Source organism: Asterias amurensis, chromosome 3, assembly GCF_032118995.1.
Source record: "Asterias amurensis chromosome 3, ASM3211899v1".
In the NCBI taxonomy this organism is placed as follows: domain Eukaryota; kingdom Metazoa; phylum Echinodermata; class Asteroidea; order Forcipulatida; family Asteriidae; genus Asterias; species Asterias amurensis.
The window spans coordinates 27,187,895-27,202,192 of record NC_092650.1 but is presented as its reverse complement, the minus strand read 5'-3'; the positions used below and the strand labels follow the sequence as shown (position 1 = coordinate 27,202,192).

The window sequence follows — 14,298 nt, the reverse complement described above, 5'->3', positions numbered from 1 at the left end:
TTAGTTTCAGCGAATGTTGCGAAGACGGTAATTTGCCGTCGATAAACCATTGGTTATGTTGTTAAAGCGTGCGTAAGCGTTGACAATGTTCATAAAGGCATTGACAGCGTTGGTTAGCATTTGTAATCATATTCGTAAGATATTGGTAAGCAGAGGGCCGACCGAGGACGATCGAGGGGCGAGACTGATATGAAAATGTACAATATTCAATCGCCATTTTGATCGAATTCACGGCGAAGTTCAAATAACTTCGCAAGAATCTTCGCAAGAACGCTCGCCACAGTTTGCGAGCAGCAATACGCAGCGCTCCGCAAATTAAAGCGAATGTTGTGAAGACTAATTCGCCGTCGGTTTTCGTTAGCATTGGTAAGTCTTTGGTAACGTTGGTAAAGCGTGCGTAATATTCGTAAGATAATTGTAAGGAGAGGTCAAGGGACGACCGAGAAAATATTCACTATCCAATCGCACTATTTTAGGGCGAATTCATCGCGAATTTCAAGTATTCATAATATTCAAAATGCAAAATATTCGCCACAGTGTGAGAGTAGCACAAAGGCAGTGGACTATCGGTAGTCACTCAAAAAATGTGTTCGCATAAAAACTTACCTTTGTTAACGATCTAAGGAGAGCTTATATGATAATACAAAACATTGTTAGAAACGGCTCCCTCTGAAGTAACAATGTTTTCGAGAAATAAGTCTTTGTCCACAAAAATACTTGAATTTGATTTCGAGACATCAGAATTAGATTTTGAGGTCTCGAAATCACAGATCTGAAAGCACACAACGTCTTATGACAGGGGTGTTTTTTCCTCATTATTATCTCGTAACTTCGACGACAAATATTTGAGCACATTTTCACATAATTATTTGTTATTTGATGCAGATGTTGCGATACACCAAGTAAGAATACTGGGGCCGTATTCACGAAGCCCTCGTAAATCTTTCACTTACGTGGCTCTTAGTAAGACTTTAGTAAGCCCTTACGTGTTGTTAATTACGAAGCATTCTTATCCAGTGTTTTTAACTATTGGTGCCCAAAAATTTAACAAAAATGTACCGCACCACCATCTCCCCGCCCTTCTATCAACGTTTATGGCTCACAATAACCGGGAATGTATAAGTCTGCACTCTAATAGCCAGCCTATCATTCGGGTTGACCACGATTGCCAGGAAAGATTTTGCTTCATCTGAAAAATTAAATTCCTTGTGAATTGACAGACTTCTATCGGCAAGCTGGCTGATAGTGAAAATCACACCATGGACCGGCTTCGTGTGAACACATCGATATCAGGGAAAGAATATAGTCTGTGTTTTGTTGCACCCTAAAACATCGACCTGTCATACTCCTCATGAGGGAGCAATTACTAAGACGCACTACTCGGGTGGGTTTCGAACCCAAGACCACCGGGAAACCGTTTCCTCACACTTGTTCATTTTGCAGTCTACTTTCAATATAAAAAAAAAAGATCACTGGAACTCGCCAAATTATCTCCTTTTAAAGACACTGGACATTACTGGTAAATGTCAAAGACCAGTCTTCTCACTTGGTGTATCCCAACATATGCATAAAATAACAAATCTGTGCAAATGTGAGCTCGATTATTGGTCGTCGAAGTTACGAGATAATAATGAGAAAAAACACCACTGTCATACGTAGTTGTTTGCTTTCACATCCTTAATTTTGAGGCCTCAAAATCTAATTCTGAGGTCTCGAAATCAAATTCAAACATTATTGTGGAAAACTACTTCTTTTCGAAAACTAGAGGGGAGCCGTTTTACACAATGTTTTATACTTTCAACAGCTCTCGTTACTCGTTACCAAGTAAGGTTTTATGCTTTTAACTATTTTGAGTAATAACCAATAGTGCCCACTGCCTTTAAAGACACTGGACACTTTTTGTAATTGTCAAAAGACTAGTCTTTTTACTTGATGTATCTCAACATAAACCTAAAATAACAAAATGTAAAAATTTGAGCTCAATTGGTCGTCGAAGTTCCAAGATAATAACGAAAGAAAAAACACCCTTGTCACACGAAGTTGTGTGCTTTTAGATGCTTGATTTTGAGACCTCAAAATCAATAAACATGCAGAAGTTGATGTGTCAAACAAATAATAAAATGGTTTTATTTTGTTCTTATTGTGACCCACTCTCTGGCGTCATCGTCTGACTATTCTTCGCTCCTATTCCTCTCCTCTTCCTCTCTTGCCATCTCATCTTCCGCGGCCCGTTGTTCTGTGTCTTCTTCGCCATCTTGGAGATGAAATGATGGCACTCGTCCGTCGGTTTTTTATGCTGCAGAAATCAGTGCGCACAACGTACGCACGTTGCAAGTGCGGAGCACGTGTGGGGCACGTGCTTGGTACGGTCCACGTGAGTTCTGCGTGCTCATTGGACAGCTGAACTGGGGACGTGCCGAGTAAGCACTAGTCTTGGCCCAAGACTATGGTGCTTGATTCTGGATAGTGTACTACGCGCGGTTGAATCGCCAAAGTGCGCCCGCCAGTTACTTGGACGGCTTGAAATCTAGTGTTAATATTATTATTAGTCTAGATTTCAGCCGTCCAAGTAACTAGATCATACCGTTAACGAGGAGTCGAAATCGGGGAGCCATCAGTTCGCGCGAGAGCAGTGATCTCGCGAGACCACTATCTCAGCGCGTGGGGCCGATTTAACGACTTGTCCACAAGTCTAACTTCCACAAGGCCCCTACCACAGCATGCTTACTTCCACAAGGCCCCTACCACAGCATGCTTACTTCCACAAGGCCCCTACCACAGCATGCTTACTTCCACAAGGCCCCTACCACAGCATGCTTAGTTCCACAAGGCACCTACCACAGCATGCTTACTTCCACAAGGCCCCTACCACAGCATGCTTACTTCCACAAGGCCCCTACCACAGCATGCTTACTTCCACAAGGCCCCTACCTCAGCATGCTTACTTCCACAAGGCCCTACCACAGCATGCTTACTTCCACAAGGTCCCTACCACAGCATGCTTACTTCCACAAGGCCCCTACCACAGCATGCTTACTTTCACAAGGCCCCTACCACAGCATGCTTACTTCCACAAGGCTGCAGCTACAGAGTACCTGTTATAGATACGACACCGACACCGCCGGATACAATGGATAGATGGCTAGAATGGGTCCATTTTATCACAGTGTTGGATGATGGGCTATCTATGGTGGCCCTGAAGGGACATCGCACATCGCAAATATCTTTGCAATTATCTGCGATGTCGCAAATATCTTTGCAAATATTTGTGATGTCGCAAATATTATTGCATACTTGATCGTATACTTCGTCGCATATAACGGAATGAGGAATGTCTAGTAAAGTTTCATTTCGTGTAATTTGACACCGAACATAATCATAACAAACAATTATTGAAAATTATTGATTTTTTTGATTTTTTAATTTTTACACTTTTGGGTTGCCTAAATCTTGATTAAACTTACTATGGTCTTACCTTTTCGTCAAAAGATTACTAAAGATGTAAAAACAGACGATTTCTGAGCCATGTTCTTGACGTAATTATCCAAAAATGTTCCAAATCCCACGGGACAGACAGCGAACATTCATTGAAAACACCAAATTTGGCGAGCGTCGCAAAACTTTTCACACAACTTGCATAGCGCCACCAAGAGTACCATTGGAAAGCCAAAGATTAGAGGTGTCTAAATATAGCCACCAAAAACACGTGTCAACACTGAAAGGGGTTCAAAGGTCACCAAAGGCAACCCCAGGGGTGCGTTCCACTCGCGCAAACGTTGCCAGCAGTTGCGCACGTTCGCCAACAATTTCAAGTGGAACGAGTTGTTCGCCGCCACCGTTGGCGAACTATGGCAACTTTAGGCGAACATACTTCTGAGGTGTTTGCGAGTGGTTTTTAAAATGGCGGACAAGCATACCGTATTATTTCTTTGTCACAAACATAAACATTGTCAAACTTATTGTTGAAATTGTCTACACATCATAATCTAACTTCTCATTGAGTTGTTTGTTCATTTTGGTAATTTTGTTTGCCTGACCACGGGGGGTTAAAAATTGATGTTTTCATTATCGTAAACAAATAAAAATTATTATTTTAATGAGTGTGTGAGACGTCGCGTTTTGTCAAATTAATTTTTCTGGAGTTTGTTTTTTCCAAAACGGGTCATAACATTAAGCGTCAAGGTCGTCGAAAATTCCACATTATTTCAGACAGGAAGGTCGTATGGTCTTGATTTTTAGTTCATTTAAAATATTAAGATTTGCTTAATCGGATTATTATGAAAAACGCAAAGGTGAAATTCACTAGACATCCCTCATTTCGTTAGAGCGGGTCACGTGTCCGATATTTTTTCAAGAGCTTAGAAGGTTGTTCGGGTTCCAGCCTTCATTCCATTACTGTGTACACAGCGAGTTGTACTATTTGCGACATCGCAAATATTTGCAAAGATATTTGCAAAGATATCTGCGACATCGCAAATATTATTTGCAAAGATATTTGCGATGTGCGATGTCCCTTCAGGGCCACCATAGTTATGTCTCATCCTGATGCACTGATTCTAATAAGACATTGGGAAATGATGTAAGCGATGTGAGTATAAATGTGTTGTCAAGCCAAAAAAGAAACACCCACTGATCAAAATAGCACTGTAAAACTGCGGTGTTATAATTGACATAATAGGTGTTGTCACATAAAACCAGCATTAAACCAGCTATAATTGTTTGAAATAACCAGTTTTGGCAGTTTTGTTTTTCTTTATTTTTTTTCCTAGTCAAAATTTGTTGTTTCATTAATGGAGGTTTACTTAAAATTTCAATGTAAAGTTTATCATCTAAATTTGGACGGAAACCTTTTAGTTAAGCATTTTAACTAAAAGATCAATACAAATGATGTAATTTTGAAACCTTTTGTAATTTTGTAAAGTTTGCAATCACAGTAGAACGTATACCTTTTTGTTGGTTTCCACGCAGGGAAACTTGATAGTTCTGCCATTGAACAGGCTTGCCGCAAGACTCCGTCACACGTCAAGAAGAGAAAGTACAAACCAATGCTACCAGAAACCGTACAGTTATTAAAGGAGTTTTATCGACCTTTTAATGTAAAACTTGCTTTGATGCTTAATGATGACAAATACCTATGGTAGGATTAACTGGAAATAACTTTGTCAATTGACAAAAAAACAAAAGTGCTCTGACACTTTTTATATTTCCCCTCCTAAGCGATTTTATTCGAGCATACTGTTCGTTAACTTCTGACACACTAACATCCCTGTCAGCGAGCGGCTGCTGGCACACAATAAGATTTGAAACTTTGCATGGTGGAAATACGATATGGAAAGGTTGCGGTAACACTATGTAATGACTATCTCTTGATGAGTTGGGGTGGTTCTGAAAAGAACCGTTGGTTTCAACTAAATGAACATGCAAATGAGTATGTTTGGACAACTTCTCTTTACATGAATCAAAGATATTTCAACTTCCAACAGGGTATACATTTTCAAGGGGTCAAATTATGAGTATTATGGTTTATTTACATTATATACAACTAGGTGTGACTTAAGCCCTTTTCACACTACAGGTATTTCCCGGGAAAATCCCGATAACTTTTGGTCGATCTGTTCACACTACAAACAGGGGTAGGGGTAAACGAGTTTCCAGGGGAAAAACGTTTTTCCAGGGGAAAAAAGTTGTTGTGTTCCCGGGAGAAGCAGCTAGTGAGAACGAAAGCGGGTTTAACTTACCCCACATTTTGCTTCCACTGTGTTGAGACGTCCTTCATCATAGACGTCAAAAATAGCGCGCCAAATAATTCTCGCGGTAACAATAGCCCTTTTTTGTTTTCTCCTTCTGAAAGTGTTTACATTTAGGTACGAAAATAAAAGTGAATTACATCTGTAATTTACAAATAAATATAAGAATTAAAAAATAGACCACGTGAATGGAATAGGAATAGAATAAATATTTGGCGTGAACAAGCTTCCTTCTCGTACACACGCCATGTGTGTATGGTATTTCGTATTTTTACATGTACTTGGCCGTTGGTGGACTTGTGTTGCCCACAGAGTCAGATTTGAGTTCTTCGATCGACATTGCTGTCTACCATCTGACAGTAAATGTTTTAGTTTAATTTGTTGCTCAATTTCTTACGATGGGAAGAAGTGACCGATGGAGTGATGATGAAATTTTGAAACTATTTGCATTTTGGGCCGACGATGCAGTCCAAAAACAGCTAGATGGGCATAGGCCTACAAGATACGGGAAAGTTTTCTCAAAATTGGCTGACTGCCTGCGTGGTGCTGGGTATGAACGGATCCCTGCCCATTGCAGAAAAAAACTGAAAACCTTGGAAAAAAAGACTATAGGTCGGTAGAATATTTTTTTTTTCCAAGGCCTAAATATTTTCTATTGCATAAGTCTTCTCTGCAAACATTTTTTTAGAAGAAACATACATTTAAAAGTCTTTATGAAACCATGAAAAAATGCTAGCCAATAATAGGGTTAAAGCCTATTCCGTGTTCTTTCTTTGCACGATGGGAAAACAGCACTGTTGATATTGGAAGGGAAGAATGCTTCTTTTTCTTTCTACTGCTATTGTCTGATTGTGCAAAATCGACCATGCGGTATTTTTTTCTATAAAACCTTTAATTACCTTGGCCCTAACATCATGGACATTATTATGCAATCCTTCGAAAATGCCATTCAGAAAATTTCTAGGCCTTACCCCAGGGTTGATTCCCTTAACCGTGCCCCTGAGCAGGGTTAATTATTTCCCGGGAAATTTCCGGGAGTATTTTTGTAGTGTGAACAGATCAACCAAAAGTTCCCGGGAATTTCCCGGGAAATAACTACAGTGTGAACACACAAAAAAATTAGATGAACGCCAACACAAAACCTCTGGGTAAAACACGGACACAAAAGTCCATTCAATTACAGTTCTCAAAAGAAAAAAAAGCTGACGCAGAGTAGAAAGCTCCCTTTCGCTTTTTCTAATTGCAACTTGCTCCCACCAGTGGCCGCTCTTCATGGTAGACCAGATTGACCTTTGACCAATACTTCCAGCAAGTGCCATGAAACCCGTCAATCGCACGACAAATTCCATCCGATTGTTATACCGCATGTCTTTAAAACACTGTCACAGCAATCGTCTTCTCCTGACAAGACGTCAGCGACGTCTTCCCCCAACTGCAAGACTTCTTCTCCGCCGTAATCACACAATATATTGGTATAACAACACGCAAATACACAATTAATGTGCAGCCATTTTGGGTCGCATGTGGCAAGGATTTTGCAGCCGGCCGCGTGGCATTGTGGGAACGGACTTCCGTCCACAAACATTTTGTAACTTCCGCATGGGCTGACCTGTTTACCACGTTTCCTGGGGTTTTAAGTGTGAAACGACCGTGCATATTCCTGGGAAATAGTACTCCCGGGAGTTACCAAATTGGGATAGTGAGAACGGTTGTTGGGGTGGCGGTGGGGTTAAAAACTGCCGGGATTTTCCCGGGAGTTTAGTTCCCGGGAAATGGCTCTGTAGTGTGAAAAGGGCTTAAGTTTGGTGATGAACCACCAGGGTTCACAGTAAACGGCTGTCGTAGCGAGGATAATGGATGGCGCAGTGTTTGTTGGGTTGGTCCTTAAAGACGCTGGACACTAATAGTAGTTGTCAAAGATCAGTCTTCTCACTTTGTGGATCTCAACATACGCATAAAATAACAAACCTGTGAAAATTTGAACTCAATTGGTCGTCGAATTTGATGGATAATAATGGAAGAAAAAAAATATCCTTGTCACACGAAGTTGTGTGCTTTCAGATGCTTGATTTCGAGACCTCAAATTCTAAACTTGAGGTCTCGAAATCAAATTTGTGGAAAATTACTTCTTTCTCGAAAACTGTGTCACTTCAGAGGGAGCCGTTTCTCACAATGTTTTATACCATCAACCTCTCCCCATTACTTGTTACCAAGTGAGGTTTTATGCTGATAATTATTTTGAGTAATAACCAATAGTGTCCACTGCCTTTAAAAGAGAAAAGGGGCACTTAATGCAACTTCAGTCTTTTAAAAAATATTTCCCACGTTATTGTTATTTTTTTTTATTTTTATGTTTAACCAGTCGCATAAAAAACACTGGTTTAATGAAGTTATGAAGCGTATAACAAAAAGCCAAAGTTGACACAATTGAAATTCAATCTTGGCTATGATTAATTTACAATAACATTGGGAAGAGAAAAGAGCACCTGTTTTTGTACATCATTTGAACAATTATAAGTCTTTTAAAACTTTTCTTTTACAGGTAATTGATAAAGAGTTTGTGTAATGAAGTTATTAAGCGTATTACAAAAGGTGAAATGGACACAATAGAAGTTCATTAAAACATTCATTAATTACAGTTGTCGCCTCAGGGACTGGGACAGTCATCGAAATGCTTTATAAGTCGCAGTTTGTTCCCAGGAAACAGACACGTTCGTCTAAAGCAGAGATATCCACCCGTTCCTATATTCTGCATAGAGTTTGAATTCAGTTATAGTCTGCGACGGCATTTTGGAGGGTTTGTTTCCTGATGGGGCAGTTGATCGGTCTTGGAGTTTTTGTTTTCTCCTTCTGAAAGTGTTTACATTTAGGTACGAAAATAAAAGTGAATTACATCTGTAATTTACAAATAAATATAAGAATTAAAAAATAGACCACGTGAATGGAATAGGAATAGAATAAATATTTGGCGTGAACAAGCTTCCTTCTCGTACACACGCCATGTGTGTATGGTATTTCGTATTTTTACATGTACTTGGCCGTTGGTGGACTTGTGTTGCCCACAGAGTCAGATTTGAGTTCTTCGATCGACATTGCTGTCTATCATCTGACAGTAAATATTTTAGTTTAATTTGTTGCTCAATTTCTTACGATGGGTAGAAGTGACCGATGGAGTGATGATGAAATTTTGAAACTATTTGCATTTTGGGCCGACGATGCAGTCCAAAAACAGCTAGATGGGCATAGGCCTACAAGATACGGGAAAGTTTTCTCAAAATTGGCTGACTGCCTGCGTGGTGCTGGGTATGAACGGATCCCTGCCCATTGCAGAAAAAACTGAAAACCTTGGAAAAAAAGACTATAGGTCGGTAGAATATTTCTTTTTTTTTCCAAGGCCTAAATATTTTCTATTGCATAAGTCTTCTCTGCAAACATTTTTTTTAGAAGAAACATACATTTAAAAGTCTTTATGAAACCATGAAAAAATGCTAGCCAATAATAGGGTTAAAGCCTATTCCGTGTTCTTTCTTTGCACGATGGGAAAACAGCACTGTTGATATTGGAAGGGAAGAATGATTCTTTTTCTTTCTACTGCTATTGTCTGATTGTGCAAAATCGACCATGCGGTATTTTTTTCTATAAAACCTTGAATTACCTTGGCCCTAACATCATGGACATTATTATGCAATCCTTCGAAAATGCCATTCAGAAAATTTCTAGGCCTTACCCCAGGGTTGATTCCCTTAACCGTGCCCCTGAGCAGGGTTAATTATTTCCCGGGAAATTTCCGGGAGTATTTTTGTAGTGTGAACAGATCAACCAAAAGTTCCCGGGAATTTCCCGGGAAATAACTACAGTGTGAACACACAAAAAATTAGATGAACGCCAACACAAAACCTCTGGGTAAAACACGGACACAAAAGTCCATTCAATTACAGTTCTCAAAAGAAAAAAAAGCTGACGCAGAGTAGAAAGCTCCCTTTCGCTTTTTCTAATTGCAACTTGCTCCCACCAGTGGCCGCTCTTCATGGTAGACCAGATTGACCTTTGACCAATACTTCCAGCAAGTGCCATGAAACCCGTCAATCGCACGACAAATTCCATCCGATTGTTATACCGCATGTCTTTAAAACACTGTCACAGCAATCGTCTTCTCCTGACAAGACGTCAGCGACGTCTTCCCCCAACTGCAAGACTTCTTCTCCGCCGTAATCACACAATATATTGGTATAACAACACGCAAATACACAATTAATGTGCAGCCATTTTGGGTCGCATGTGGCAAGGATTTTGCAGCCGGCCGCGTGGCATTGTGGGAACGGACTTCCGTCCACAAACATTTTGTAACTTCCGCATGGGCTGACCTGTTTACCACGTTTCCTGGGGTTTTAAGTGTGAAACGACCGTGCATATTCCTGGGAAATAGTACTCCCGGGAGTTACCAAATTGGGATAGTAAGAACGGTTGTTGGGGTGGCGGTGGGGTTAAAAACTGCCGGGATTTTCCCGGGAGTTTAGTTCCTGGGAAATGGCTCTGTAGTGTGAAAAGGGCTTAAGTTTGGTGATGAACCACCAGGGTTCACAGTAAACGGCTGTCGTAGCGAGGATAATGGATGGCGCAGTGTTTGTTGGGTTGGTCCTTAAAGACGCTGGACACTAATAGTAGTTGTCAAAGATCAGTCTTCTCACTTTGTGGATCTCAACATACGCATAAAATAACAAACCTGTGAAAATTTGAACTCAATTGGTCGTCGAATTTGATGGATAATAATGGAAGAAAAAAAATATCCTTGTCACACGAAGTTGTGTGCTTTCAGATGCTTGATTTCGAGACCTCAAATTCTAAACTTGAGGTCTCGAAATCAAATTTGTGGAAAATTACTTCTTTCTCGAAAACTGTGTCACTTCAGAGGGAGCCGTTTCTCACAATGTTTTATACCATCAACCTCTCCCCATTACTCGTTACCAAGTGAGGTTTTATGCTGATAATTATTTTGAGTAATAACCAATAGTGTCCACTGCCTTTAAAAGAGAAAAGGGGCACTTAATGCAACTTCAGTCTTTTAAAAAATATTTCCCACGTTATTGTTATTTTTTTTTATTTTTATGTTTAACCAGTCGCATAAAAAACACTGGTTTAATGAAGTTATGAAGCGTATAACAAAAAGCCAAAGTTGACACAATTGGAATTCAATCTTGGTTATGATTAATTTACAATAACATTGGGAAGAGAAAAGAGCACCTGTTTTTGTACATCATTTGAACAATTATAAGTCTTTTAAAACTTTTCTTTTACAGGTAATTGATAAAGAGTTTGTGTAATGAAGTTATTAAGCGTATTACAAAAGGTGAAATGGACACAATAGAAGTTCATTAAAACATTCATTAATTACAGTTGTCGCCTCAGGGACTGGGACAGTCATCGAAATGCTTTATAAGTCGCAGTTTGTTCCCAGGAAACAGACACGTTCGTCTAAAGCAGAGATATCCACCCGTTCCTATATTCTGCATAGAGTTTGAATTCAGTTATAGTCTGCGATGGCATTTTGGAGGGTTTGTTTCCTGATGGGGCAGTTGATCGGTCTTGGAGTAGCCCAAAATGATGGTCCAGTCGTACCGGTTGAGCTCAGGGGGTTCGAAGAGGTACGTCGTGCATCATGCCCATGGTCGTATCAGGAGTATGATAACTTCTGCTATAGAGTCTTTACCAATCAGAAAACACAGAGCGAAGCCGAAGCCGATTGCAGACTGGAGGAGAGACCAAGTGGACAGGGTCATCTTGTGTCCATTCTAAGCCAACAGGAGAACGAATTCGTGACTGACCTTTGGCTTGCAACCAATCCACCAGCCACAGGTGATACAGCATGGATCGGACTCAGCGATACAAATGATAGTATTAACATTGGTTTTATTTGGTCTGACGGGAACGTTAGGTTTTACACCAATTGGGCAGAGAGTCAACCCATCGAAGACAAAAAGTGTGCGTTTATTCGAGGAGGCTTTTGGACAACTGAGTACTGTGAGAGAAAGATGCCCTACATCTGCAAGGTTCCGCTGTGAATCAGTGACTGATTGCTGCACCAGCCAAGCTCGACACACCATCATGGTATCTCCGTAATCACTCAGAACTTTCTCAAGTTGCTTCCTGAACTATAAAAACAATTAGCTACCTAGTCAGCCACTTTAATTCATCTTTGGTGTATTTGATTGGTGAATTTTATTAGATAAGCTTGAAAGTTTGCAGCTTTCGTATGTGCATCCTTGGATTCAATTTTGTCAGCTGTTTCATATAATTAAAAGACACTTGACACGTTTGGTAACTGTTCAGAGACTCTTATTCTTACTTGATGTATCCTAACATTATGCATAACAAACCTGTGAAAATGTGGTCATTATATAGTTGCAAGAACGCCCCCCCCCCCCCAAAAAAAAAAAAAAAAAAAAAAGCCTTGTTGCGCAAATTTGTGTGATTTCAGCTGCATGAGAAAGGCTTTGGGGTTTGAAGTATTTCTCAGATTAGAAAATTATTTAAATGAGTAGTAACTTCTTCTTAGCCTATTGGTATGCAGGGATCGCTGGCTTTCGCAGCCGAGGTAAAATGTGAACATTGCAACACTAGTTTGAAAAGTATTGAGACAACAATTCATTACACGAGTTATCAAAAGATGAACGAATTTTATTTATTAATATTTTTTCTTCTTCATATTTTACTGCCTGGTACAATCCATCATCTACTTCATAATTTGAAAGTAAGTTTTGCTGTTTGACTTTGATTTTGGTTTCAGTAGTTGGTGTTTAATAGTAACCTTCTAATGTTTCTTTAGGCAAAAGGCCTAAAAAAGCATTACATTTTTAAATTAAAGTTTAAAAACTTGCATTCATTGTTCAATATTAAGAAGGTGATTATTATAAAGCACATTGTCTATTACTTTTTTCTGTTTGAACAAATAACGAGAACAATGACAGCTGCCGATCGTGTTTTTTTCTCACTGATTTCAAATGAACAGACAGATAAATGTTGGCTTTTAAGTTGGATTGGATAACTTGTTTTTCTTTTTTTTTCAAATCTTATAAACCACATGGAGATAGACAAATAATGTGTTTTGTTTTCTTTATGTTGAGTGTCAATTGTATTATTAACATTACACTTGTTTTTATTTTATTATTTAATTGTTTAATTATTTGGACAGTACAATGTTCGAGTAGAGATAAAACATAAAAAGTGACGCCCTGAAGAGCCCGCTCATTGGGGTCATTCAGAATAGTCGATTAACAAAATTCGAGAAAAAGAATTCTCGAAATTATTTTGACCCACCCATCCACCCAAACCAAACTTTGATTTTTAAATATTGAAAGAACAGAGTTATGCCTCAAATGAACCAGCTAGTCTTGGTCAAAGGTATCAAACATCAGAACTAAAAACTAAACTAAATTTCGACTTTCAGTTATTTCCTTTGACCCACCCACAATTTCGAGAATTGTTTTTTTTGTGTCGACCTTGACTATAACTTCTGAATGGCCTAGTAAAAGAAAATACAACATTTGTAATTATGTTATCACAGAAATGTAACATTAACGTAAACAAAATAAACAAAAATGGCAACTGAAGTAAAAAAAGAAAAAACAAACATAATTATAAAATAAAAAGAAATCAACGCAACTTAATACCTCCAACGAGTCCGCCAATACCAGAAATACTAACCAGACAACTTTAGTTTTATAGTATAAACAAAATTAAAATACAATTTTATACAAGCAAAATTATATATATTAACAAATATGTATAAAACTGGTATAAAACACAATAAAGACGAAAAGTTTCAATAAGACTATTGCATTTTGCCATAAAAATGGGGTTGGGTGGGGAGGGGGGGACACACAGAATCCCAGGGGGCAGAATCTCCTGTCACAGCGTGTCCAAGAGAAATCTTTCCCCGGAGATGTTGTCCCCTTATGGGTGCACCCCACTATTAAAGACAGTAGACACTATTGGTAATTGTCAAAGATCAGTCTTCTCACTTGGTGTATCTCAACATATGCATAAAATAACAAACCTGTGAAAATTTGAGCTCAATTGGTCGTCGAAGTTGCGAGATAATAATGACAGAAAAAAACACCCTTGTCACACAAAGTTGTGTGCGTTTAGATGGTTGATTTCGAGACCTCAAATTCTAAACTTGAGGTCTCGAAATCAAATTCGTGGAAAACTACTTCTTTCTCGAAAACTACGTCACTTCAGAGGGAGCCGTTTCTCACAATGTTTTATACTATCAACCTCTCCCCATTACTCATTACCAGGAGAGGTTTTATGCTGATAATTATTTTGAGTAATTACCAATAGTGTCCACTGCCTTTAAATAAACTCCCATTGAAACAGTGAACAATTCCAAATAATAAAAAATACACGTAAAATACTTGGAAGTCTCCTATAGCTCTTTATAGTAAAGGGGAAATCATTTATTGACTCTTGAAGCCTTTTTTTCTTCACTCATCTGATCTGAGGAGTCACACAAGGCCCGTCGAGTTATTCTCCTTCTAAATAAAACACCCAT

General features: G+C 39.1%; 1 protein-coding gene across 1 annotated transcript; it reads left to right on the top strand.

Moving 5' to 3' along the window:
• The first annotated feature begins 11,224 nt into the window (after positions 1-11,224).
• Positions 11,225-13,470, top strand: LOC139935104 (snaclec purpureotin subunit beta-like). Its single transcript, XM_071929568.1, has one exon. It carries the CDS (start codon positions 11,285-11,287, stop codon positions 11,804-11,806), a length of 522 nt encoding a protein of 173 aa, XP_071785669.1. The 5' UTR covers positions 11,225-11,284; the 3' UTR covers positions 11,807-13,470.
• Positions 13,471-14,298: the final 828 nt, after the last annotated feature.

What these genes read in the sequence shown, in the direction of transcription:
- LOC139935104 (XM_071929568.1), top strand. Translation starts at nt 11,285, where the DNA reads ATGGCATTTTGGAGGGTTTGTTTCCTGATGGGGCAGTTGATCGGTCTT.